The sequence below is a fragment of the Barbus barbus genome, assembly GCF_936440315.1.
Source record: "Barbus barbus genome assembly, chromosome: 23".
Lineage (NCBI taxonomy): Eukaryota > Metazoa > Chordata > Actinopteri > Cypriniformes > Cyprinidae > Barbus > Barbus barbus.
This window is the reverse complement of record NC_136751.1, coordinates 15,920,857-15,945,713: the sequence shown is the minus strand read 5'-3', so window position 1 is coordinate 15,945,713 and position 24,857 is coordinate 15,920,857. Positions and strand designations below refer to the sequence as shown.

The 24,857-nt window shown below is 35.3% G+C and overlaps 1 protein-coding gene across 1 annotated transcript; it reads right to left on the bottom strand.

Moving 5' to 3' along the window:
• Positions 1–5,541: 5,541 nt before the first annotated feature.
• LOC306843176 (homeobox protein aristaless-like 4) lies at positions 5,542–23,019 on the bottom strand. The gene is made up of 4 exons (XM_079374478.1): positions 22,421–23,019; positions 12,321–12,634; positions 7,745–7,873; positions 5,542–6,957 (listed from the first exon to the last, which is right to left on the bottom strand). The coding sequence occupies exons 1-4, from the start codon at positions 22,716–22,718 to the stop codon at positions 6,640–6,642; spliced, it is 1,059 nt and encodes a 352-aa protein (XP_079230604.1). The 5' UTR covers positions 22,719–23,019; the 3' UTR covers positions 5,542–6,639.
• Between the last annotated feature and the right edge of the window lie 1,838 nt (positions 23,020–24,857).

Below are 24,857 nucleotides of genomic sequence, written 5' to 3'. Positions count from 1 at the left end.
AGCATCAACATTCTCTAGACTCCAGCTCCTACTACACTTATTTGGATTGTCGACATCCCATCTCGACTGCACCAGCCCCAAAGCCCCAACTATTTTAGCCATTTGGTCACAGAGCTCTGCTCCCAAAGAAACTAACCAGTGCCTAACTATATTTGAACATCTGAGGTAACATCAGAGTTTAATGGTCACCGTTTAATGGTCCTTAAGTTGCCACCTCAGAGTTTCCTCTCTTGGCTGTGTGGTCGCAGAGCTCAGGTCCCTAATTACTCAGTATTCAGTACCACCCTAGTCTAAGAACTCTCTCTCTTGGTCTAATCACAGCCTCCTTCTTTTATAGATCTTTGTCACAGTCAGCTTGTTCCCCGAATTGGTGTCCCGGCTGTCCCAGTTCCAGGGCTCCCTGTCTCTGCCGCCTCAAACCTGCACTGGTCTCCATTTTAAATAAAATGATGTCTTATTAACAAAGTTTGGGACGAGCATGTTCAAATAATCAAACAATTCAGCACAGGTGGACCTGGATAAGTTCAGATGAAATTAATTAGCATGATATTAAATATAGTAGTGCTGTCAAATGATTAATCGCATCCAAAATAAAAATGTATATTTATTATGTATATATAAACGCACACACACATACACACACACACACACACACATACACACACACACACACACACACATACATGCATGCGTGTATTTATATATGCATAATAAATATACACAGCACACACACATACAGTATATTATGTAAACAAAAACTAATATTCGCATAATCTGAGTATATGTAAGTGTAAACTCATGAAATAGATATCAACCCAGAAGCAGGTAAGAATGGTAATAAAAATACATTAAACAGAGAACATAATATCAGTAGAGAAATGGCTCAATGAGTGGCAGGTGACAAGATTTATATGTTTTCCTATGTTGACAGCTTTCCATCGAAGATATAAACATTAAATTTTTAATTGCAAATGTGAAAAGTCTAGAGTGGAGTGGGCTACTCCAAAAGTACTTGGAGAAAACCTAGACCTTCTTCAGAGAAGTGAACAGGCCACATGGAGACACATCTCTTAACATTTTTTTGTTTATTTTTATTTATTTATTAATAGATAGAGTACTATTTTCAGATGTAACTCTTAGCCTATATTTTCAAAAGTCATGTTTTTATTAAGGTTGAGTAGGTTTCTGAAATCTGACTTTATATGCCAAACAAGGAAAAATACAATATTATCTGTGCTTGGCTGAAAAAAAGAAAATAAAAAAAATATATAACTTAAATTAGTTGTAGTGAATTGTATAGATACAGCTAAGATTTGTAGCTTTTATAAACTCTTTTGTTTTTTAGATTAAATCTGTAGAGATTTTAAAAGATGTCTCCGCTCTCAAGTGGCTATGAAATGAAACACAACCACAACCCGCTAAGCAAGATCAGGTAAATTTGAACAACGGTGAACAAAGTCAAAGTCAAAGAGCAAATGAATAAATTGGAAAAACTAATAAACTCAGACCTGTAATATGAACGCATTCCTTTGCAGATTGTCAGCATCTGAATTCTTCTGAAAAATCCAAAAAGATCTATCATAGTTAGTAGATCATGAAATTTCTGTATCATTTTCCAGAAGGTTAGGGTTTAATTTGTCAGGGGATTCTACAGCATATATATTTTAGATGAAAATAATATATGAAAGATGAATTTTGGGAACTTTTGGGGGCTACTAACAGAGGAGGTCAGAAATGACTATCAGAAATGTACTCTGTGTTTGTGTCTCATTCACATAGCTTCAGTAGAAAAGAACAATAAATTCAGCCCCCAGTACTTTCTGATCTGCTGGTATCCTGTATCACAGATGTGAACTCATACTGTACCACTCACAATCTGCATTGTTAAAAGCTCTATACAAATAAAGGTGACTTGACTTGACCTCTGCCACTCTCAATCCATCGCCCCATAAATTCCTAAATATTAAGGTTAGTAAGGTTGATAAAAACCATTAATTATATTTCTTTCATTAATAGTGTTTCGTAAAAAAAACAAGAAAAACAGATTTGTGACTTTTGCAACATCTTGAAAAGTGAGAAATGGCCAGCCTTTAACGACCTAATAGATGATGTGAGTACGAAACACTATAATTAGCATGTGTGCAAAGCAGATTTAAATCATGTGATCTGGTAGATTAAGCAGCCAATAAAGGTGCCAGTATATTACCGCTATAGAACCAACCTGCCATATTTTACAGAGGTTTTTTTGATGCAGTGCATTACATTTTTCTCCCGTTCTCTGCATTTTATCACCCTACACTTTTTCTTCGGTCATAAACTCCTTTATCTTTGTCTCCTGACGTGTGTTTGGTTTTCTGTTTGTGCGTGTGAGATGGAGAGAGTTTAGCAAAGCCCAAGGGACTGAAACTCTGCCAGAAATGTAAGAAGAGTGAAGGGATCGGACCGTTCACAGAGTGAGAAAGTAAAAATGGGTTGTGTGAGTGCCAGACATCTTCCCTGATGGATTCATTTGGAAGAGCTCCAGCCTCATCTGGAAGGCTGTCGGGTCCCAGCGGAGGTTTTATTGGGTGACAAGCATTGTGTTGGCTGTCTCCTTACAGCTCTGGATGCAGACCAAAACTGTTGCTCAACACAGAGGAAGACAAAGTTTGCTCCTTAGTCCTGTGAAATATGTTGAACTCTGGCACTCAGTTTGTGAAATGCTCGTTTTATGTAGTGTGTCCATTTTATCTTAAAAGTTATTTTCTAACAACTTTTCAGAACAGAATGAGGGCCCACTGCCCTTTTCATGCTTTAAACATGACAAATAAACAGAATTACGATCTATCAAAATTTTGGCTGCCAATAGATGACCTGCTTGACATGCAGGTGCAAATTTCCATATGCAATGTGTTAAAATTCTCTATGGCCAGTTTGTGTTGTTAATATAATGAATTAAAAATAGGATACTATTGCAAAGCAGTTTAAACTGTTTGGAATAAAGTCCAATCTTTGGCTGTTGGGAACTGTTCTTTTGCTGAAGAGCAATTTGCATGTAAATCATTATCTTCCTCTTTCCACACCCTTTCTCTGATTTAGCTGACTAATGCAGTTTTTTTGCAATGAGAAAAGTCTGTATATTGGAATTCATGCATTCAAATGATTTATTGCAATTATTTATGTATTTTAGGTTATAAATTAAGCCCGAAACAATTAGCCGTAACCTCACCGCAGCACAAATAATGGATGATATGACTTGACAATAATAACCTTGTCAAGGCTTGTCAGAACTGCTTTCTTCTCAAGTAGAATAAAAATTCCCATATTCCCATAATCATTTTAAATTAATACATTTCAAGATTCTATTAAACAGCAACAACATACAAATCGATAAAATGCTTTGTATTTTACACAGACTTGTTAATGTCTGAATTTCATGACACATACAGTACAAACAATATTTTCAGAATGGAATTTAATGATCATTTTACAAAAGAAAATTAGTTATGTTATCAAGAATAACAACAAAAACCAGGAAAACTATATCATTCATTAAATTCAAACACACATAGGAAGCAAATCATTGTATTATCCAAAGTGCATGCTGTACAAACACAAAGAACTGATGATAATATTTAACTGCATGTCTCAGTAGTATTTAAACTGAGGAACGAATAAAGGAATAATGGAGCCACATTGTAGAAAGCAACAGTTATGCCCTCTCTTAATACAGACCCAGACCTCTCTCTGTTACACTGCCTCTACCATTTAGAAGTGGACAGACCAATTAAGTTTTGACCTTAAAATTCAATGAAGTTTTAGCTAATCTCAATCAGTAAGTCTGTAAAGCATTTTTCCACTGATTTACAGAATGAGCTGTCTTTAAATCTACAATATGTAACTTTTTACCCTTTATTGGTTGAAGCATAAAACTACAAGTTACTTGCAGATAAACAAAGTTTTGTAATTATTAGGGGTCGAACGATTATCGGCGCCGATATTAAAAACGAAACCCCAAAAACGATTTACCAATAAAATAATTTAAATGCATTTAAAGAAAGTTTTTGTTAGAGCCCTTGTTATTCTTAATTTTGACATTCATTTTCATTTTTACACCAGACATATCGGTTCAAAATATTAGTTATCGGTCTACTTGATCTGTAATAATCAGTATCAGCATTGCCCCTGAAAAACCTATCGTCAACCCCTAGTAATTATGTGAATATTTTGGTAATTTGTAATTATATCAAATGTCGAATATCATGATGTAAACAATCACGGACAAATGATGAAAGTATGCAGTTTTCCAGGTAATCCATCCCAACAGCTCTAATATATTAATTTACTGTAGGCTTCCTATTGATTTAGGGCGAGGCAAAAACAGGGTTTGGATTATGAAATATGTTCATTATTTAAATTTGGTTAATTTCAATCAAAAAGTTACATAGTGTAGCTTTGACCATTATCAGTTTAATATCTACTGTTTACTCCCCGGCTGTGTTGTCTTTTTATGCCAACTGCCATAATAGTCTCATAAAATGTGACTGAGAGGGATCAACTGGATCAATTAATCCTAAATGTAAAAGAAAACTTGAATTTACTTCTGTCAGCATCTAATAAAAAGCCATCATTTTGCAGCACATTATTGCTAGTGAACCCTAATGGCACTAAACTTAGTGTCTCTTTTCACACATCATGATAACAAGAATGTTGAAAAGAAGCAGAGGTTTTGGGTGGTGACCCAGCCTGTAGCGGGAGAAACTAGACCTATGCTGCTACGAGGGCCCAATGCTGCATTGAGCCAGGAAATTAATGAAGTTAGGCTTATGTTCCAGCTGATGGAGTCGTGTCCCTCTAACACAAAACAAACATAACATTCCAGCATTTGTCTGGAAACAATGTCCTATTACCTCTGGTTTAGAAAATGTGGCTGTGATTAAAGGGAGTATTTTGGGGGCTTGAGCTGGATGGAATCTGAATGTTCGGCATATAAAGAATGAAGAGAACAAAACCCAATGTTCATTGGCTTATATAGAGTAGATGTAACGCCGTCTGGATCTATTAGGTGTGCTCTTTGGCTGGTACAGAATTCTGCTCCCTGCAAAATATCTTGCATAGAATGAGAAACACTTGTTCTTGTTTTATTATACCTTTATATTCTGGCCCATCCTTAGTGAGTTGTTTAAGCCTAGTGCATAAGAACTGTTGCAAGAGACATCTTCTTAAGCCTTACTAAAACCAAGCACTAACAGCATGTCCTGCTCAGGTATTCAATTCAAATAATTCAGATAAAATGTCATTTTGATCCAGCAAGCTTTCATGAAGCTAAGTGCAAATTTGCTATTTTACCTAATATTGTGGAGCACTTTTACTGCTGTGACTTTGATGAAACAAAACCTGTTTATTTATTTACCACTTATTTAAAATGCTTAAAGGGATAATTGACCCAAAAATGAAAATTCTGTTATCATTTGCTCACCCTTATCTCATTTTAAACCTATATGATGCATCTTTGTGTTTCAACATTGCACACAGAGGGACATTTTCAGAATATCTTTTTTTGTGTGTGTTTTGTGGGTAAACTATCCCTTTAAGATTCACTAATGGCACCATTTATTTCATAACCTCCCGTAAAAACTATTTTGTTCCTACACTACAGTAAAGTTTGGGGTCAGTAAAATATTTTTAATAAGAAACTACGACTTTAATTCAGCAAGGATCCATTAAATGTATCAAAAGTGACAGTAAAGACTCTTATAATGTTACAAAAAAATAAAAATTTCAAACAATCCTGAAAAAAATTAATCTCAGTTTCTATAAAAATATTAAGCAGTACAACTGTTTTCATTATTGATAATAATAGGAAATGTTTCCTGAGCACCAAATCAGAATATTAGAATGTTTTTTAAAGGATCATGTGACAAGACTGGAGTAATGGCTGAAAATTCAACTTTGAAAAAAGATCTGCACACTGTTAATCCCTTTATTTTAAATGTTTAAAAAGTGACGTTTCGGTTGATGAAGGTCTTCTACTTTTTCTGATCACTCTTTGATCTTGCACCTGATCGAGATACTCTTGGATGTGCGTATCTTCTTCTTTTTTTCATGTGAAAATTCAACTTTGCCATCATAGGAATTCTTTAAATCTATTCAAATAGAAAACAGTTATTTTAAAATTTCAGTTATATTTCACAATATTCTTGTTTTTGTATTTATGATCAAATAAATGCAGCCTTAATGAGCATAAGAGACTTCTTTCAAAAAAAATAAAAAATCTTGCTGACCCCAAACTTTTGAACAGTAGGGTATCTGTCTGGTAATTAGGGCAAAATATATAAATCTGGTAAGAAGGACAAAATAGTGCATACTGATTTTTTTTTTTTTTTTTACAATGGTAATTCATGGAAAATCCGTGTATTCACAAAACAGTCTCCAGTTTGAAACTGGCTCTTTGTTTTCCACACGTTCATGCTCAAAGTCCCACTGCACAATCCACTTATTTTAAAAAACTTCAATATTAAATCTCCTACAAGTGTTTTAAAGCTTCTAGCCTCCATTTCTCATATTCATATTGGCTCCAGATGGCATAAACGTTCACCTCATTAGTGCTGACAGCTTAGGGCTGAGGTTGTCTGGTCTTCTGTGTCCATGATGAAGGCATCATGTGGCCCATGTGATTGCAGCGCTGTGCTCCTTTGCTTTCATACGCAGGCTGGCGATGCTGGAGGATTTGCGATCTGGTTCGATGCTGAGATCAAATCCATTAATGGTTCCACTCACTCCAGAATTGCCAAAAAGACTGCCCATGTGTGTCTGTCCCATGTTCCCACCTGGACTTGGCATACCAAGGAAATCAGACATACCACTAGCAGAGTGAGGGTGAGGGGTCATGCAGGAAGCTACAGTATCACAAGGTACCACACAACCAGGCACTGGTGAGGCTGCACTGCTGCCACTTAACCATGATGGGTTCTGAATCTAAAACATAAACAAAAAAAAACATATTTAATCATTTAAACATATTTTTAAAAAATATGAGTGAGTCATTTGAATCATTAACTCAAATGACTCATAATGCTGATTCGTTCACAAGTGTCTGACTGCATCCTAATATGCATACTTCCATACTGTGTATCAGGAGAAAAACGGTGTGTGGAATGACAAGTATGTTTGAATCCACAATATTCATAAAACAGTATGAAAAAAGTACCCGGATGACCTGACCTAATTTGTAGTTATATATCTGGATTTCATTCATACTACTGTATATAGAACAAACTTTTTTAACAGTTGCAATGTAATAACTTACCCTAATGTAATAAGAAGTACCCTACTCACAGAGTATACAATTTCGGATGGAGCCTCTGCTTTACGAGTGAGTCACTGAACTATTCACTCAACTGTTTCTTTGAAAAACATTAATTCATTCAGGAACAAAATAACTGTCTTTATGAGTGACTCACTGAATCATTCACTCAAATGATTTACTCAAATGAAAACACTGATTCATTCAGGTATGCTGCTACAGTAAATATTGTGGATACAACGTAAGATACAAATATAAACTTATTGATCACTAAACTGTTGTATAAAAGCTGTATCACTTTTGCAATTGTGTTGCTGGTCTAAGATCAGCATGGCTGTGATTCGACTGCACATCACATCATTTTTAAAGACTAAGCATCAAACGTGGTTTTTAAATTTAATCAACTACATTTGTACATAGATAGAAATGTATGATCGGTAATGCAGATTTTCCTTTTACCTGTGCATAATTTTCTGGTCGTGTAAGAAGAGGAAGCTCATATGCTGTTGAGAAGTGTGTTCGAACCTGCTGCATCTGACCAAAGCGTTCTCTTTTTCTCCATTTGGCCCGGCGATTCTGAAACCACACCTGCAGGAAATAGGCCAAATATCTGATTATTTGAAATATCTGTCTGCAAAATCTCAAGATTTCGAGTGAATGCATTGTGTATTCTATTGTATAAAACTTCATGGTATTTCCATTTTGGTACTGAATTACTGATGCGGCTTATAACGGTGCACATTATTACGAAAGTCTATCTACTGAGAGCAGGATTCTCCTTCTAGTGACTTGTAGTGAAAAACTGAACACATGCAAAGCCATAAATCGTAAGGCACATGAAAGCCATGTCACGGCTCCTCAGCTGACGTCTTTAATGTGCTGTCCACACTGCACTATTTATGTATGGATTTGAACTCTCCCCTGCCAGCACAGGTTGGAGCTCTGCTCTTTGATAGCTGTTCCTCTGTCTTCCCCTCAGCCAGTGGGTCCAGTCTCACTGATGTCTGGAGCAGGTCCACCTCATCAATCACAATGTGGTCAGTTCTGATCCGCCGTGACACAAACCAACAACCCCAAACCACAGAGTGCTCTCAGACCTTAAACATATGCTTCTCTATAGTATGATTTGTGAAAGTGCACCCAGGTACGTTTATGCCATGAGACCAGGTTGGATTTGTAAGTAAAGGTAATATATATATATATATATATATATATATATATATATATATATATATATATAATGACATTTCTGGCGTATACTCATAATATACTCATCCTCATGTTATTCCAAACCTATATGCATTTCTTTTTTCTGCGGAACATTAAAGAAGATATTTTGAAAAATGTTGGTTCTATTGCATGGGCACAGAAGAACAACATTTGGTGACCAACTAAAAATAGAATATCCCTTTAACTTTGCAGAATTTATTACAGATAAAATAATGAGTAAATATGTAAATTCAGTATGATTGTTTCCACCCTAAAAATACATTAGATATGATACATTACTGACTGTAACTATATCATATAAATTTAACAAAGCATAATAAAGCAATAGAGGTCAATACACACACGATTGGAGTTCAGTATTCTGCTATATTTCAGTAGAATAAAGTCATGTTCTGACATTTACATGGTCTCATTCATTATTTACTTATTATTGACTTGTAAACAGACATGCATCTGTTGTGTTCAGATGAGACATTCCATGAATTTATATTACAGATGTTTGTTTTTCCAATAAGATCCTGTCAAGTTTCTCCCTTAACCATTCCTGTCATGTCACACTATGATAGAGAATGTTTGTTTCTATTTTTCTATCCAAATGAAACACTCACACACATCAGTAAAAGGTCTTGAGATATTCAATTTGTTATTGATTTAGAAAAATTGGTCTCTAAAATCATCATTGGACCAAATAGATATTAACTCTCTGGTATGTAATTTTTGGAAGATGACTCCCATATTTAAGTAGTTATCCATTTATGCATGAGTATGCTTTCATGGACTATTTTGAAGGGCAGTGGAAATCTATCCATACCACTGAGCTTAAACTCGGATTGTGGGATGTATCTCTGTCCAATCACACTATGGTTTCCAAAAGCCCCAAGAGCCCTAGACAGGGTAACAGACTATGGCACGCTGAATAGGGAAACATAAAAGTTACAAAAGATACAATGCATTTCCACTTTTCTTTATTTGAGCTACAAAATATATTGCTTGAATTAACTTAAGCTGTCCTTTAGGAGCCATTTACATATAAAGTAATTTGATCTTTCAGCCAAATGTCATGGCCTGCTCCTGACATCCAAGTGCCATTATGACCATCTGTTTTGGGAATCTTTGTAATTTAATCCCTGTCTCTTTGGACATTTATATTGTTTTTTCTTGGTAAACGAAATTTAGAGCAATCAGAAATAATGACTAAAGATCAATGATCCGAGCAGCATCTGTATACTTTCTGTATTTATGTTGTTCCTCTTTCCTCTACAAGGGTGGAAATGTGCTGAAGATGAATTGAAGGACATTGTCCGATGTAAATCTTTTTTACATTAAACATTTGGTTTAATGGATAAACTAAAGCAGCTGAGCAGGCTGTAAGGCATTATATCAGACAGAAAGAAGTATGGAAGACACTTTCTGCAGCACTATAAAAAAGTAAAAAGGTAATTGTGACTCTTTATTTTACAATTCCGACAATTTCTCACAATTTCAAATATATATATATATAGAGAGAGAGAGAGAGAGAGAGAGAGAGAGAAATTTTAACTTTTTTTCTTTTTTGCACAATTCTGACATTATTTCTCATAATTATGAGTTTATATCTTATATCTTGAGTTAACATCTCGCAATTCTGACTTTTTTTTCTCTTAAATGCAAATTTATAACAATTCAGACTTTATTTCTCGCAATTGCAATTTTTGATTCTGACTTTTCAAAATTACAAATTTATAACACAATAATGACTATTTCTTTCAGTTGCGAGTTTATATCTTGTGAGTTAACACCTGGCAATTTTGCACCAAGCAATTTCAAAAAAAAATTCTTAGAATTCCAAGTTCACAATTCTGACTTTATTTCTCGCAACTGCAATTATATATCTTGCGATTTTGAGTTAACATCTCACAATTTTTTTTTTTTTTTTTCTCAGAATGTCAAATTTATAAAAATTCTAACTATTTCTCGCAATTGTGAGTTTATAGCTTGAGAGTTAACATTTTGCAATTCTGCGTTTATTTCTAAGAACTGCAAATGTATATCTTGCAATTTTGTCTTATTCTCAGAACTGCAAGTTAACATCGCAATTTTTTCTTGTTACTCTGAATTTGTCTACAGCTTTTCTGTTTTTTCATCATTCTCAGATGCAGTCTTTCTCCTTCGCTCTTTCTTTTCTTCAAACTCAAAATCTGAAGGGAAATAAGGATGTTAGAAAGTGAAAGAGGAGAATGTTCTGGCTGGAGTTTGTTTACATTTCATGTTTAATTTCCTGACGCCTAAGCCCTCGGCTTTCCAGAGCTGCCCCCTCTGACCTCTCAGAGACCCACAGACTGGAGCAGTGGACCTTTTGTGTGGATCCACAGACACACACATGCTCTCATTGTACGCCGCCATGTATAAGCAGACATTATATAAGTGCTTCACTACACACATGCGCTTGCATCTCAATATGCATGTTTAGAAAATAAAAAAATACCAAATTACATTCCAAAATGTTCCAAGTATGTCCAGAGGACAAACACTATGATATCATCCAAAACATCCTGTTTTAAAGAGTTTTGAGGGGAAAAGTCCTGTCTGCTAGAGAGAGCGAGCAGGACAGAGCAACAGCCAGCACTAAACAACAGCGCTGGGGAGGAAAGCAGGAGGGGCTCATCTCAATTACGTATGTCTGTAGGTATGTTTTTGAAATACGGGTCAAATCCTGTTGTCACTCAACAGAGTCTGCACTGTGTTGTCAGCCTACAGAGGTAATTCGACTCATGTGTGTGTGATAGTTGGTTCTGTTTGGACTCGGAATGAATGCAGTTACTGCACTGTACCTTCAAAACATGGCCAAGCTCCTGACAATGCCTCACTCTCTGCATGGAAATTGATTATGGAATCTCAAACTGTGTTTTCTTCCCCTGCCAGAGAACGTGTGTTTTTTTCCTCCCTAACTCTTTTTAACATCCTCAAACACTGTGGTGTAGAGAGGTACATTAAACAGGGACTAGAAGTTTGGAAAAAATATTTGGGTCCAACTTCTCTGTCATGATGTGAGTATTAAGATCTGAGTCTTGCACAGCAGAGGCCATTGTCCATTTTTCTTCGCAAAGCAGAATCTAAGAGCAGAATCTACTAATTTTATTGCCTGATTTTGGAGGGACCCTGTAGAATTCTGAGGAAAAGACTTTAAAATGTTCAAACTGAGTTGCACGAACTAAATGGAGCTCCTAGAAAATACATTTTGATTTACTGAGATTATTTCCAAATAATAATAATAATATTAATAATAATAAATATTATTATATTATATTATTATAATATTTGTATTGTTATTATTATTATTATATAAAACAATAAAATATTATCCATCCTTCCATTCTCCAAATGCCTCTCCACTTTAGGGTCACTATAAATATTATTTTAAAAATAATTAAATATTATTTTTGTATAATATTGTATTATTTTGTATAATATCATATGTTAAAAATAGCATAATGTTTTATAAAAGTAATAATAGCAATATATAAATAATTAAATTCTTACTTCATTAAAAGTATGAACTATTATTTTAATACAATGTTGAATATCGTTTTATATAATATATATTAATGAAAGTGGTCATGTTTTATAGTAATAGTTAAAATAATCATATTGCTGTTTTACAAACTGAAGAACAATTCACTGTTTTGTAATAACTGACAGACTTCTTGGAAATAAAAATAACGCTCAATATTCATTTCTAAAATGTATATGCATCTAAAGCATATTTTAATGTAATTTACACAGCAAATATATCAAATTCTTACAAGGATGGGCTGACCAGGCCTACCTGCACCCTTGCTTCTGTGAGGTCTGTCCTGAGTGCTAGTTGTTCTCGAGCGTAGACATCTGGGTAATGTGTCTTCTGGAAAACCTTCTCCAGCTCCTCCAGCTGATAGCTGGTGAAGGTGGTGCGGTTACGTCTCTTCTTGCCTTTGTTGCTCTCGGCTTCACTCTTGTCCAGAGGACTGCCGAGCTCAGAGACAGGCCTTTCTGCTTGACCTTTGACCCCGGAGTCTTTCACATTGATGTAACTGCCATTAATACCTGTGGGATCAGCAGACTGAGGCATCTCTGTGTCTGTCAGTCCAGTGCCGTCTTTACCTGGAAATAGACATATTTCTAGTCATTAATTGTGAATTTAGTGTTTGCACAAAATATAGGAGAAAGAGGGTTTTTGTTGTCCTGTTTCTCAACCCATTACCATCCTTACAGAAAAGTAACTTAATTAACTAAAGCATTGTTGATGAAGTGTCTGAAGTGTGCAGACAAATTAACATTGAACCACGTTCACAAAAACTCTCATCTACTCCTATACAAATATTCTTTATTGCAACATAGTTCTGTTGTCACCTTAAAGAGCCTCTAATGTATAATAAGCCTTTCTTCAACTTAGCTGAAAGTATGTTCTCCATGTTGGATGCCCGAATCAGTATCTTGATGAAAGTACAAACATGCCAGGATTGTAAGTAAATAATCAAAACATGCCTGTTCAAATCATGCTCTACTGATGATCCACTCATGTTTGAGCAATTCAACCAAACTATTGCTTGATTTGTACTTGATGTAATTTTCAGGATGCTGAGCTGGGATTTCATTCATAAGTAAAATAATGTGTAATAGTATTATGTGCTGAAAAAGTGATAAAATTGCAGGCACTTTACTGCTAAAACTGATTTCATAGCTATCATATGAATTATTATCTATATATGTACTACCATTATGTACTGACCCCTTAGCCCTTTAAATCTAACCATACCATCCCGTCTCAACAACATTACCATATTTTGCAATACCAAAATAAATTATTATTGTTTGTTATAAGTACATAGTTAAAGACAACTACACATGATATTTATGATTTTTTTTCTTTGTTTTCGTCTCATATGCCTCATATTTTATCACATGCTGTTCAATGACACTGTTGCCTCTTGGCACTCTTTATAGCTTTTGATAAAACTTTATTAAAGGCAAATTTGTTGATTGCGGTGGGCCAAAAGTAAATGTTGCATTATATCCAAATACTGTATATTATATTAAAATTTCAAAAAAAAAAATTTAAATTGAAAAGTATATAATTGTCTGTGCCGACAGCCTTAGATTGTGATTCCAAAAATGCCAAAATGTATATTATTAAACAAAAAAAGTATATTATTAAATAAAAATTTAAATAACAATTAAAAAATAAACTATTTTGAATTAAATTCTATATTTCAATGCAACAAATTATTATATATATAAATATATATATATATATATATATAAATTAGAAATGAAGATAGACCTCAATGGCATGTATTTTCCTGTTTTTCCCTTCCTCTTGTGATATGGCACGGCAGGTCAAAATCAAAGGTCATGATGGGCCACGTTTGGCCTGCGGGCCCCGGTTTGAGCACACCTGGTTTAGAGTATAAGTTTTTTTGCCATATCATTTTGTGATAACATAGTTCCTCTGTCTCTCTGTGTTTGGCAAGAGAACTCATCGTAATTGCTGTGGTGAGCACTTTCAGTCCCACCCTGCTGACTTTCCTTGGCTTTGTAGCCCATGTTATGCTGAATCTGCGTACCACCAAAGATTTTAAACAGTGTCATTGCATGTTTTGCATTTCAGAGCCAAAGCTTGTCGGTTTTGGCTGCCATTTTGCATTGACAGCAATAGTCTGGGTTTGATAACTGTCCAAATGTTTGGGGATTTTAGAGATGCTCTGTGTTGTTGTTTACTTGCTACAGTATATAGAATGCAGAATCTGACTAATGACTGGGAGATATACATTTAATCAGATACTGTTTTTAAAAAAAGCTGTCAAGCATTATTTGAAACACTGCAGAAAGCCTGCATTTGCATTACATAGTCTGTGCCTGGTCATTTACACTTGGTATATAACAGCACTCACTGACACAATGCCGCAGCACTTTAACAGAATTCAGCAGTGCCTTGACTTTTGTTTTTTAGCAGATGCCTTCAGCCCCAGTGACTTACATCATCGCAAGGTATACATTTCAACAATTGCATCTATTCCTTGGGTATCAAACCCATGATCCTGGCTTTTATAGCACGATACTATACTACTTGAGATGCAAGAACTCTACAAGAATAAAACAAATAGTACCAAATGCCTGCCTACAAGTTCACATCCCTACCATATGACAATATTTATATGGAAATTAATAATTTTCCTACGGGCATAGTACCAAATTTTCCACTTTGGAAACAAATCTAATAATGCAAAAAATCACATCTTTTACAGGTCTACTTCAGCACTGATGATGGTATTGCAAAAGTCCTCCAGCCTAGAACATATTCTTGTATTTTCCTTTCTGTAAACAGGTGGTTACACTAATACCACTTTTAAATAATCAATTCACACCCAGGCAAAATGTTTAATTGGAGTACATGCTTGTAGAAGTCGCTCCCCTGAGAACACTAACATCCTGATGGAGTTGACTGTGTCTTTGAATTAGTAGAGGTCAGATGTTTACTAGGAGTGGCTATTTAATCACTGCAAGAAACAAGGAGAAAACATCAAAGTGTGATTTAACTAGCTGTAAAGCAGCAGGGCACCCGTTAGCTTTTATAGAACGTGATGGTCTGGGTCTGGGTCTAGATATAAGACACCCTGTAAATCACAAAAACACTGTCAGTCAGTAAAATGTAATTTTAGGGTGAAAAATGGCATTCTGTGAATATTAAATCTATTGTTATGGATTCTTCATGGAATCGTATATAGATGCCAATAAAGAACTATTACTATTTAATTATTATTTCAATAATGTTCTAATTTTAAGCAAGAAAGTTCTAATCTAAGTTACCTAATCTAAACAAATATGGCCTCCAACAGAAGCAAAACTTCCAGATGTTCCTGTGAAAAGATCAATGCCTGTGAGCCGCACAGGAATGTGGATTCTATGGGAAACCAGGACAGTGTTTCCGTTAAATCTGAGCTCCTGATAAATGACCTCACACATGATTCCAATATACCGCAGAACCGTGCCAGCTTCACTAAGACTTCACTCCTAGATGCGCACTATAACTTAAAATAGCTCATGAAGTGGATGTAAATATTGTCTTCTTTGCATGCACTGTGAAGTAAAGAATTTTGCATATGGCTGAATATGTATAGAGATGTGTGTGTATGTGTGTGTGTGTGTGTGTATATATACATATATATATATACACTGCCCTCCAAAAGTTTGGAAACGCCCTAGAAAAGTGGGGTTTTGGACAATATTGGCATGAATCCTTTTTAATTTGTGATCATTTTGCACTGATAAGGGACAACACAAACTACGAAAACATATTTAATTACATAAACAGGTTATACATAGAAAAAAACAAAAATTTTTGATTCATAAAAATATCCACATAGCCACAAATAGCTATTTGTAAACTATCTGACCTAAATTGTGTTCTAATTGGTTCATTGTATTCTAAACTTAATTGGCAATCAATTGTTGAAGCTATTGAGGTGTGTTGACCCAAAAATCTTTTAAAAACATGGGCCAAGTTTAAACCAGTAACCAGGCATCACAGCTGGCAAAGGGACATGTCTGACTTTGACATGTATATATTGCCATTTTTATGTTTTATTGCTGGTCTTCAATGATAATGTCAAGTTACTTTAATGTATTTGCACCAAAAAATTTTAAGGATTTGTAATGATATCGTCCAAAACCACACTTTGCCAGGGGTGTTTCCAAACTTTTGGAGGGCAGTGTATATATACACTCACCTAAAGGATTATTAGGAACACCATACTAATACTGTGTTTGACCCCCTTTCGCCTTCAGAACTGCCTTAATTCTACGTGGCATCGATTCAACAAGGTGCTGAAAGCATTCTTTAGAAATGTTGGCCCATATTGATAGGATAGCATCTTGCAGTTGATGGAGATTTGTGGGATGCACATCCAGGGCACGAAGCTCCCATTCCACCACATCCCAAAGATGCTCTATTGGGTTGAGATCTGGTGACTGTGGGGGCCATTTTAGTACAGTGAACTCATTGTCATGTTCAAGAAACCAATTTGAAATGATTCGAGCTTTGTGACATGGTGCATTATCCTGCTGGAAGTAGCCATCAGAGGATGGGTACATGGTGGTCATAAAGGGATGGACATGGTCAGAAACAATGCTCAGGTAGGCCGTGGCATTTAAACGATGCCCAATTGGCACTAAGGGGCCTAAAGTGTGCCAAGAAAACATCCCCCACACCATTACACCACCACCACCAGCCTGCACAGTGGTAACAAGGCATGATGGATCCATGTTCTCATTCTGTTTACGCCAAATTCTGACTCTACCATCTGAATGTCTCAACAGAAATCGAGACTCATCAGACCAGGCAACATTTTTCCAGTCTTCAACTGTCCAATTTTGGGGAGCTCGTGCAAATTGTAGCCTCTTTTTCCTATTTGTAGTGGAGATGAGTGGTACCCGGTGGGGTCTTCTGCTGTTGTAACCCATCCACCTCAAGGTTGTGCGTGTTGTGGCTTCACCAATGCTTTGCTGCATACCTCGGTTGTAACGAGTGGTTATTTCAGTCAAAGTTGCTCTTCTATCAGCTTGAATCAGTCGGCCCATTCTCCTCTGACCTCTAGCATCAACAAGGCATTTTCGCCCACAGGACTGCCGCATACTGGATGTTTTTCCCTTTTCACACCATTCTTTGTAAACCCTAGAAATGGTTGTGCGTGAAAATCCCAGTAACTGAGCAGATTGTGAAATACTCAGACCGGCCCGTCTGGCACCAACAACCATGCCACGCTCAAAATTGCTTAAATCACCTTTCTTTCCCATTCTGACATTCAGTTTGGAGTTCAGGAGATTGTCTTGACCAGGACCACACCCCTAAATGCATTGAAGCAACTGCCATGTGATTGGTTGATTAGATAATTGCATTAATGAGAAATTGAACAGGTATTCCTAATAATCCTTTAGGTGAGTGTATACTTATATATATATATATATATATATATATATATATATATATATGTGTGTGTGTGTGTGTGTGTGTGTGTGTGTGTGTGTGTGTGTGTGTGTATGTGTATGTGTATGTGTGTGTGTGAGTGTGTGTGTGTGTGTGTGTGCGTGTGTGTGTAGCAGATGCTTTTATCCAAAGTGACTTACAAATGAGGGTAACAGAAGCAATCAAAACAACAAAAGAGCAACAGTATAAAGTTTTGTGATAAGTCCCTGTTACTCTAACGCAGTACGCATAACAAGTTATCTTTATTTTTTATAATAATTATTATATTATTATTATTATTATTATAATAATTAAACATAAAACAATTAGACAGAATAGAAAAAGAATAGAGAACAGTAGATTTAAATTTTTATTAATAAATAAAAAGAAAACAAGTAGATAGGATACAAATAGAATAGAGAGTTCTAGTTTTAGAGTTCTACATCACCATAGTAACACTAAAATAATGAAATAAAGATACATTTAACAACATATGATGTAACATAATTCACACAGAATTCTGGGAATGTATGTTTAGGTTTGTTCACTGTAAATTATATGATGACTTTATTTAAGGTCCAATTCTCACTATTAACTAACTATTAACTATGAATTTTACCTTAGTAAACTCCTAATTACTGCTTATAAAATAGTTGGTAAGGTAGTTGGTAAGTTTAGGTATTGGGTAAGATCAGTGTTGGGGGTAGCTCATTACAAGTAATGTGAGTTACATAATCAGATTACCTTTTTCAAGTAACTAGTAAAGTTATGTATTAGTTTTTAATTTACAAGAAAATATGCAAGGTACTTTTTCAAACATCTAATGCCAGAGAAATCGGGAGTAAATGCAGAGGTGTTGTGTGAACATTCTAGACTGTAACTATTGTGAACATGCATTTATTCATCACACTTATCTTTGCTGCCGACCTTCAATGATCCAATTTAACCATACTAAGCAGCAAAAATGACTTTATATAAACATAACTTTTGTTTTTCATCATTTTTTTTTTTATTATTGCTGAAGAGTGTTGAACTTTCCTCTCCTGTGTCTTATTCTTCATGCAATCCAGAATGGCAGCACAGCTGAAAGGTTTTTTGAGCTGCGCTCTCTACTGTACAGGCGTGAATTTACATTTCCTTCATTTCACTTTTGGTGTGAACATTAAAAAATTCTGTCATTAATTACTCACACTCATGTTGTTCCAAACCCGTAAGACCTTCGTTCATCTTCGGAACACAAATTAAGAAATTTTTGATGAAATCGGAGAGCTCTCTGACCCTGCATATATAGCAGCGCAACTGTAATGTTCCCAGACCCAGAAACATAGTAAGGACATCGGCAAAACAGTCCATGTAACATCAGTGGCTCGAATTCAATTTTGCAAAGCTATGAGAATAATTTTTGAGGGCAAAGAAAGCAAAAATAACGACTTTATTCAACAATTCTTCTCCCCCGAGTTACCGTCTTCTGCCATTTTGGAGAGTACCACGACGCATGCACGTGCTTTCTCCTGAACGTAAACAAAACTGATTACATTGATTCCGTTCAGGGGAAGGTATTCTCGTAGCTTCGCAAAACTGAAGTTGAGCCACTGATGTTACATGGACTGTTTTACCGATGTCCTTGCTACTTTTCTGGGTCTGGGAACATTACCGTTGCGTTGCTGTCTATGCAGGGTCAAAGAGCTCTCAGATTTAATCAAAAACATCATAATTTGTGTTCTGAAGTTGGAGGAAGGTCTTACAGCTTTGGAACGACATGAGAGTGAGTAATTAATCATAGAATTTAGATTTTAGGGTGAACTAACCATTTAATTTAATTTAAATATTTTGTCCATGATGTCACACCTCTGAAAACTGTTATCCACACAATTAACCAACATACCAGGAAACAGTGTGCAGATTAATCAAATGTGTAAAACCTTCAAGATCAAACTCGCTATACAGTAGATGTTTAATAGCCAAGTTAATATCCCATCAATTGTTGAATGCTGGTTTATTTGCACATGTCATTTTGTATGGAAAGGTTATGTAAACCAGTCAGCGATTGTCGTGTTAGGCCTCAAAGTGGTGGGGGAATGAAAGCTTGAATGATATCTCTGGGAGTCCAAACCACACATCTGCCTCTGAATAATGCCCTACTCCCTACTGCTGCCAGTCATGAATCACTCAGGTTTTTGGAGAGGTTTCATGCTTTGGTGTGGAACTTCATTAATATTTCCAAAATTGTATAAAATTTTGAACTGATTTCAAAAAGCACTGTCAGATTACAGCATTAGTTGGGGATTAACCCTGATATTCCTTCTTTTGGAAGTAGTTCTACTATAAGACTGATGATTTTATACAACTAGATACTCAAGTCCTTTCTTAAGTACAATTAGAAAAATTCTAAAACAAGTTTTGGCCATGTTTTTAACACTAGTTTTTAACACTAAATTGAAGTTATTGTTTTTAACACTATGATGAACATGCTGTGTTACTGTCACTGTAGCTTTCAAAGGCTCTGATTGGCTGGAAAGAGTTAAACACCCTCTCATATTTTGGATATAGGTGGTGTGATCACATGACAAGTTTACAACCCGCACTTGAAGAAGTGTTATCTTGAGTCAGAGCACATTTTCTCTTCTCTCTGTGTTGATCAAAAGTTTGACTAGATTCTCAGCTTCCCAGTGTTCTCCGACTGGTCAATCAGACTTTGCTTGAGGCTGATCTCTTACCCTTGACATCTACAGCACAAACCACAAATACGCTCCAAGAATGGTGTGGGAACCACACGGTGTGTGCTCTCCTCAAACCGCAGACAGGAAAAACACTCTGTACAGCACTGTCTGTGCATCATATAATAATAATATCTTCATGAAAGGGATTCTTGGTGATTATCTCATATCTTCATGTCTGTCTAGGAATTTGGTATTACTAATAATTTAACAAACATTATTTTCTGAAAATCTTAAAATATGTATTGCATGCATGTCCAGTTAGACAGTTAGAATAATTTTTTATTATTTACAAATAGCCATAAATATCACTGTAGTGATTTTTATGTACAATTTTTTTTATATAAATAACTGAAATCAAATAAGAAAAGACCATCCAATGTATTCAAATACCTAGTGCTAATGGCCTCAAAATACAGTAAGCATATACCAAATAAAAGTTTTAAAAAATTTATTAATTGTGTGTTTTAGCCTGTCCTATGTATATTATTGTCTCTTCAAATGTGATTATTACAGAAGCCAAACATTTTATGTACACAGAGCTCTTGAAGAATATTATTTGTTTATACTGTACAACGTTTAATAAAAGAGCAGTAAACGCTAAGCTGTAGATAATATGTAGTCTTTTGTGTGTGTGATTTGTTTGCTTGTTTGTTTGTTTTGCTAGAAAAGTAGATGCATTTCTAATAATAATCCGGATGCATTCTAATTTTTGATCCGAATGGTTTGAATGTTAAGACTGTTTTCGATAGAATTAATCAGTAATACTTTTAATAACCTAACAGGTGTAGCCAAATATTAACTGCGTTTCTAAATGTCCTGTGCAGACAAATACAAATACAAGATACAAAATACACGATACAGTATTTCATTAATTGTTTATTAAACTACTTTTATTAACTCACGTCAGAACAGCAAATTCATTTAATTTCAGCCGTATTAAATTGTCGTAACATAGCCTACAGACTGTTCCAACTATAGCCTATATCGAAATGGTAAATAATAATAATAACTTAAATGAAGGAAACAAATAATTTAATGAATCAAATAGGATTTTTCTGACGCCAATAACAAAACCTGCCTTAATTTAATACATTGATGATACATTCGGTGTCTGTTTTCACTGGCCCGCGGTCAACACATTGTAAATGATTTACAGCTACAAAGATGGATTTTCATGCCATAGTAAGTAAGAAGAGGATGAGAATCTAACTTTTAGTCACTGTAGCCTGTGTATTTAGTAACATCTGGAGTATTTTCATGACTTCTGCTTTGATTGTTTATGAGACCACCAGACGAATTGTTTATATGTATTTTTTTTTTTTTGAGTAAAAAACCCAAGACTTTTCGGCAACGTCCGAGTGACCATAAGATGTTAGATGTGACAAATAACAGGCGGGAATTAATGCGGATTTGGATAATTGCAGCCTTCAGAAAGTGCTTGAACGGTTTGTAGCTTAATGGTCCGATAAATCATTCTGAGGCTAAGTCTATTTTATAATATAGCCTACTTGTCTGAATAGGCTAAATGAATCAGGCCTAATTATGTTTAACATTTATTTAGTGAATTTACGCTTCCTCGTTTGTAGCTCACTGCATTAAACAGAAAAGTCATATTTCTTAAATCCTAACACACAACACACAGTGAGCGAAATAAAAACATTTATTCGATTTAATAAATACAAAGATGTCGTGAAGAAGAATCCTGGACTGTTTTGAGATTATGTCAATTAGAGCGATTTTGATTTTTAGATTTTGCGGATACATTTAGAATCCTGTTTGCCTAAGATTTTCAAGTTTTTTTTTCGGACTAAATAATTTTCAGCCTATTACAAGGTAAAAATATTCTAAATATACAAAGTTTCAAATTACCGTCCTTGTCAATTATTTAAAAGTGGTAGAATTGTATTTTTTTTTTAAGTTGGTGACTTCAGCACCACTTTGACTGTATTTAAGGCACGTAAAACGTAATTTTTTAGCGGGGTGAACTGTGCATATTATAGAACAAACATGTGAGCAAATTGAAGTTTATAGGCTACTCATATTGTTAAAGGCCTTCTTTTACTCTTCTTATAGGCTACAGGAAAATAATCAGATTCCACTGACATCCTAGGCATCAGGTGGAAATATAACCAAATTGCAAGTAATTTCTGAAGATAGAGGCTACTGATGAACACACAAACCACATCTACTGTAGATTCCACTCACCATAGCATGAGATGAGCACGCTGTCCTCCAGTTTGCTGTCTTCAGGAGGAGTTTTACATGTGGGTCCCTGCATGAAAAGATGGTACTTGCTGTAGGTGCTCTCTGGTGTGCTATCATCCAGTGACGGACACTCTTGGTGGAAAGGACTCCGCGGCTTGTCCCCGTAAGATTGACCTTTGGCGGGGAGGAAAGTGGGACTGTATTTGGAGTCACTCGGCTGGAACGTCCTGTAAGGACTGGCCTGTTGGACTCTTCCTTGCCCTGATGATGGGGAATAATATGAATCCATGGAGGTCATATCGCAGTATGAGACGCACGTATCAAAATATGAGGCAAAATATCCTAACTTTTTTTTGTAAATCTAAACGTCACCCTCGCTCGAGTTTCCTCTCATTCACAGACGGCCATGCACTTTCTCACACACCCACACCAGGGCGACAGCTGGAGTTGGTTAAAATGATTCAGATGTTTTCCAGAGACTAGGCAAAAGCAAATGCTAGAAAGCGTCTTTAAGGTTTGGAGGAGAGAGAGAGAGAGAGAGAATTCTGGACACAGGATGTTGTCCTGGTGTCTGCTGGAGTTGGTGGTCCCATCATGATAAGAGGACAGGAGCTTTTCCCTCCAACTAACACATGAGGAACACAACGCATGACAGTAATGCAATTAGGGACACGACTGACAGAATATAATGTAATACACAAACATTTTCCACAAAAATATTTGAAAAACTTACATCATTACTTAATCAAAATGGTTACAAATTGCATAGATTATAATAGATTATGAGGCCTATATGCACAAAAGTAGGAAAGTTTTTAATAAAAAAAATAACATTTCTGATATTTTGCAATTATAAAAGTTTACTATTTCAATTAAATCAGCTTTACTGCTGGTTGTTATTTAATTAGGGAAGAGTCTTGCAGGTTGAGTTGTAAAGCCATCAGTTTAACCAACAACAGATGAGTTACCTGATCACCACCTTATAAGTTATAAGATTCTGTAAAAATATTGGATTTACACGCTTTTTGCATTAATGTACTTGTATATATCTTAATGTCATATGTTGTTCTGTATTTTTATCATTATGTTTTAATAATATCGCAAGTGCCCAAATTGCTGAAAATAACAGCGTTTGCAGCTCTGACAGCTTTAACTGACTAATGGCATCCATCTGCATCTCACCAACACAATGTGCTCAGCGGCTCTATGAACAGAGTCCTGTTTTTGCTTGTTTGTTTGTTTGTTTGTTTGTGGCAAAACATATTACATTTGCATTTTCACACAAGGACTTATTTAAGGTAATGAGTGATATATGTGATGAGTTTTTTTCTCTAATGAAGTTGCATATTTTAGAAAAAGGAAGCTCTATAATATGTGATCTCTCCAAGACTATATTCCTGGGAATTGTGATTTTTGCATTGCTTTTGGCATGCACTATAGATAAGCTACTACACTGTAAAAAAAATAGTTGTTTCAACTTAAAATCATTTGTTACACCGCTGACTTAAAATTTTTAGTTTAGTCAACTAAAATATTCCAGTTGTCCCTTAAATTAACATTGAGTAACTTAAAATTTCAAGTTGACTAAACTCAAAATTTTAAGTCAGCGGAGTAACAAATTATTTTAAGTTGAAACAACTTTTTGAAACAATTTTTTTTTTACAGTGTATGTTTAGTTAGTAAGTCTGTAATTTTTGTACTTTATTCAACAATTTCTATGATATAATAGTACACACGCATTGTCAGAACAACAGCAACAATAACTTTAACCTTTACAATGCTGCAGCACTGAACGTGTTTAAGAAGGCTTCAAATTTATTGAATCCATGGAAAATGTCTTTTCTAATCTGTTTATAATGAATGTTTTTTTTTTTTCCCCCAGCAAACATATTTGACAGTTTCTAAAAGGCAAAGCAAGTCCCAGGACCATTTATTATAATAGAGTTAGGTCTTTTTGATTTGCTGGGTTTTTCTGTAAAATTACATAACAAAAAGATTTGTACATTGTTATTTTATTAAATCTTCTCCATTAGAAAATGATTTGCAAGGAGAGAAGCCTAAGTTTGTAGTCATAATCTGAATATCCATCAACAAAAGTTTGTTCTGTCTATCTAATTACCTCTTTGACCGTCCTGTCCAGTTCAAGAATCAACAGGGGGAATAAAAAAGACCAGATCAGATTTGGACCTGTACCTTGATGCCTGGCTAGTAATTACAGGACTGCTGTAAATTTGTGAAAGCGATTTATTGCTCATATAACAAATGGCAGCACTGCCACATCTCTCAGTATTCCCCGTCACCTTTTTCGGAAGGATGTAACAGAGAGGGATGACTTTATTCAGTCTTTACGCCTTTCAGTTAAGCCCTACTCACCACCTCAACACAATAAATAGGTGCTTTTCAAATGAAAAAATGCTTTACAATGACTTCTTAATGA

Bases quoted from the DNA above. Each gene is read 5' to 3' on its own strand.
- LOC306843176 (XM_079374478.1), bottom strand. From the start codon at position 22,718: ATGACCTCCATGGATTCATATTATTCCCCATCATCAGGGCAAGGAAGA. The intron at 7,874-12,320 runs GTAGGCCTGGTC...TATTTCCTGCAG, and splicing joins TCACAGAAGCAAGGGTGCAG to GTGTGGTTTCAGAATCGCCG. The intron at 6,958-7,744 runs GTAAAAGGAAAA...TTTATGTTTTAG, and splicing joins GACCAGAAAATTATGCACAG to ATTCAGAACCCATCATGGTT.